This window comes from Stenella coeruleoalba (assembly GCF_951394435.1).
Source record: "Stenella coeruleoalba genome assembly, chromosome: 1".
Classification (NCBI taxonomy): domain Eukaryota; kingdom Metazoa; phylum Chordata; class Mammalia; order Artiodactyla; family Delphinidae; genus Stenella; species Stenella coeruleoalba.
Genome location: NC_137169.1, coordinates 108,646,316 through 108,649,825, shown reverse-complemented (window position 1 = coordinate 108,649,825; position 3,510 = coordinate 108,646,316). Strand labels below are relative to the sequence as shown.

The following is a 3,510-nucleotide window of genomic DNA, read 5'->3' as shown; positions in this document are numbered from 1 at the left end:
GGGTTTACTGCCTATACTAGTTTCTCAAAAAGAGGTTTAGAGAGGATATGCATCAGAATCACCCAGGGTGTTTTTTAAAATTCGGGTTTAACGCCATCCTGGTGATGGAACTGGCTAATAACCCCAACTGATTTGACTCACCACTACACCCAGGACTTAGTGAACACAATACTTGTAAGAGGTCTTCTGACAGTGCTAGAAATTAGTAGAAGACTTAGCTTAAATGTCGAAATTACTTAGTATTCCCCATGAAGGGTGAGGAGGTTGGACGGGTGTGGGATCAAGGCTGTTAGTTCCAGTTTGGGAGTAACCTTATACAGCTCTACGAGATGTTACATTTCCATCTTTGAAATGATGTTTTAACTAAAATCACATGTAGAGCCAACATTAACCAGAAAGTCTGTATTTTAGACTAGTGCATGGGTGAAAACATTGAAGAAAAATGTTAAAAGCTAATTATGTTACCACACAAAGATTAAGTCTGACTTCTGTACAAAGCAGCCTTCCGTACAGACCCAGATGAAGACAGTAATGGGTCTTTGGTATTATCATGCAGACCATTCTATATATATGCTACCAGAACCAAGAACCAAAGGGTTCTCTGACCAGGGAGGGAGATGGCACACAGCAGTACTTAGCAGTTTCACTCTTGGTGTGACCTAGTCAAACAGTACAACCACTCAGCAAGTGTTTCAAAGGATTTATTTTACAAAAGAATAGTACCTTTGAACCAGCCAAGTTCAAAGTTAGAAGAAGGGTACAACTTCAGTTCTGGATAATGCCTCTGTATTTCATTCAAAGCCACTAAAAAGGAAGAGATCATAATAAAATGGTGAAGCCATAGAGTGAGGAATCAATTTGTAAAAGCAGCTCTATCCTCAGCCCAAACCCTTGCCACCCAGAGAATTTTTTGGTTGAGACCTCCGGAAAAACAAAGCTTACTGCAACCAAGGAATCTCCCAACTATCTCTTCTACTGTAATTTTAATTTCAATCACCTGATCATGTGGGCAATATCCCAGCTGGTCTCTGCAGACAGGGGTCCCGCTATTTCAACACCTTTTTCAGTTACAGTGGCGATTTGAAACTGAAAGAAAGCAGAGATCTCAATGAAAATGCCAACCCTTATGTGAAAGAAGTCCCTGGTCAAAGGTCAAGTGGAGGGTCTTTCCCAAAGATGAAAACAGGAGACACAGAAATGGGGCACTCTGCTTCAAAGTTTAGAGACTCGGGGATTGCAAAGCCTGCCAATTAGCTCCGCATCACTTATTATTCACACTTCTCACCCGGTTATAAGAACGGGCATCTCGATAGTACAGTACTCGCATGCAGCGTTCCACTAGCTCTTGGGCCTCAGTCTGGCTCAGCACTGGCTTCTTCTCCAGAACTTCTCGCAGCAGAGGCTAGGGATATCGGGGGTGGGGGTGGGGGGGAACATGGGAGATATCACGAGCTGAATACCAGGCGATTTGTCGCAAATCCACAGTGTGAAAAGAATCATAAATGAGTGAAAAGGCGACATTCCACCTACTGCCTCAGCAAAATGAACTCTGCTTACTTGTGCTAAGACCCATTTGAAGGGGAAATTCTAGGGTGTCCTCTCTTAGCACATGTATACTGACTCCCTCCAGGACATACCCCACCGTGTCATTATGGCCTCTGGACCAAAAAGAAAACCATCCGCCCAGCAGTACAGATCCTAGCCTGTTCCTCATGTCAGAATTTCAAGGGTAGAACAAGCAGACAACCACTAACCCCCCCTGCCTTCTGTCTTCTATCCCTCATCCCTCAATTGGCTACTTACCTGAGCCAAGTATGCACCATAACCGGTGGCCACCGAAGGGGCTTCATAGGCTACACCAAGCATGTCCACGTAACCCAGGAAGCTAACAGGACACAATAGGTCATCTTAGGTTTCTGTATCTTAGCTGTAGGAAGGGACCATGGGGTCTGAGGTAGAAGTGGGAGTCACTCAGGGGGAAGAGACAGACATACACGGGCACTACAGATTGGGTAGTCAAGGAAATGAGTTATTTGCATTCAAGTCAACCTCTCTCCATCAGCATAGCCTCCAATGACCATGGTGTTCCACAGGGGGTTCATCTTGGAGCGCCGGCTGTACGTAGCCCTGGTCAGCCATGAATGAATAGCTTTAGGGCTATAGCTGTGTCCATCTCCCAACAGCTCCTCATCGATCCTTAAAAAGAATTGGTTGTGAAAAAAGGGAGAGAACGGAAGTCGGGGTTTCCATCCACCCCCAAAAGATGTTACCACAATCTTCCCCATTTAAACTAAAATAAACTAAAATAAACTACTTATTTGCAAACATTCTCAAATCTTCCACGCCAAGTCTCCCTGTCCTCTGCTGCAGCTTCAAGTTTCTCCACCCTAGAACTTCTTGAGGGGATAAAAAACAGTGTATTCCCCTCCCCACTTGGAAACTACTCCTATTCTCGAGATGACTTACACCATTTGGCCGAGAACTTGCTTCAAATATTGGAAATCAGCGTAGTCTCCGGAAGCACCCAGCATGGTGCTGTTGTTGACTCGCATAATGCGAGAGATGTTGCGGAAACGAGCCAAGGAGCCGTAGGAGCCCAGCATGTCTGCTGCAATCACCACTCCGCCCTCAAACTTGACGCCCAGGACCGAGGTCCCGGTCACCATGGGGTTCCTGGAGAGAGAGGGTGGTCTGGAGAGGAGCGGCGCGGGGGGAGAGCCTGAGCCCGCTTCCCGCGTTGTGGGTTCCGCCTCTGACTTTCAACGGCTCCTTTCATTCTCCGGGACCCTCCTTCCCGAGCTCCCCCGCCGTTAGCGCGCCCCGGGGTGCCCCCTTCGCCTTCCCCGGCTCCCAGAACCTGCCGGCCGCACCAGGCCCCACGGTCCCTCCCCCTGCGCAGGCTAAGGCGCCGAGAGCTTACTGGGTGCGCGTAATCGGACCCCCGTAGAGCGCGGACGCCGGATCCACAGAGGAACCGGGAGTGGGCGGGATGCGGTAAAACTGCCCAGGGGCCGGTCCGCACTGCGACTCCAAAAGCGCTTCCATCTTAGTCACGGTAGCACGGGAAACGAAAGCGTTGGCGCCGACGGAAGCGGAAGTGATCCTTCAGTGCCACACCTTTCTTCTTCCTGCAAGCTACTTCCAGCTGCCATGTTGATAGGGTCAGTGCCGACCGTACCAGTGTCCCGGGTGGCGACCAAAACCCAGAGATGTGGAGTTGCCAGACGTCGTATCACATCGCGGTAGAGTCTGGACTAGAACAGTATTCTGACGCACAAATTCAAGGAAGGGGTGGGTGGTGTGGGAGATGGGTATGGGTCGTGGGTGGATGGGAGGGCGGGGCACTTCAAGACGCTGACGCTGAGCGAGGAAGCAGAAATTCTCCTTTCCTTTTTGGATCCTTATGAAAAACAAAAAACCCACACGAAACTAACAGTGAACCCAGGATCATGTGGCATATTCGACCCATTTTATATATAAGAAACCGAGACTTGTGTAGTGATTTACCCG

At 48.8% G+C, this 3,510-nt stretch overlaps 1 protein-coding gene across 1 annotated transcript; it reads right to left on the bottom strand.

The window, feature by feature from the left end:
• Positions 1-685: 685 nt before the first annotated feature.
• PSMB4 (proteasome 20S subunit beta 4) lies at positions 686-3,074 on the bottom strand. Its single transcript, XM_079931611.1, has 7 exons — positions 2,921-3,074; positions 2,467-2,673; positions 2,050-2,196; positions 1,804-1,885; positions 1,286-1,402; positions 998-1,086; positions 686-804 (listed from the first exon to the last, which is right to left on the bottom strand). Exons 1-7 carry the CDS (start codon positions 3,043-3,045, stop codon positions 792-794), a joined length of 780 nt encoding a protein of 259 aa, XP_079787737.1. The 5' UTR covers positions 3,046-3,074; the 3' UTR covers positions 686-791.
• Between the last annotated feature and the right edge of the window lie 436 nt (positions 3,075-3,510).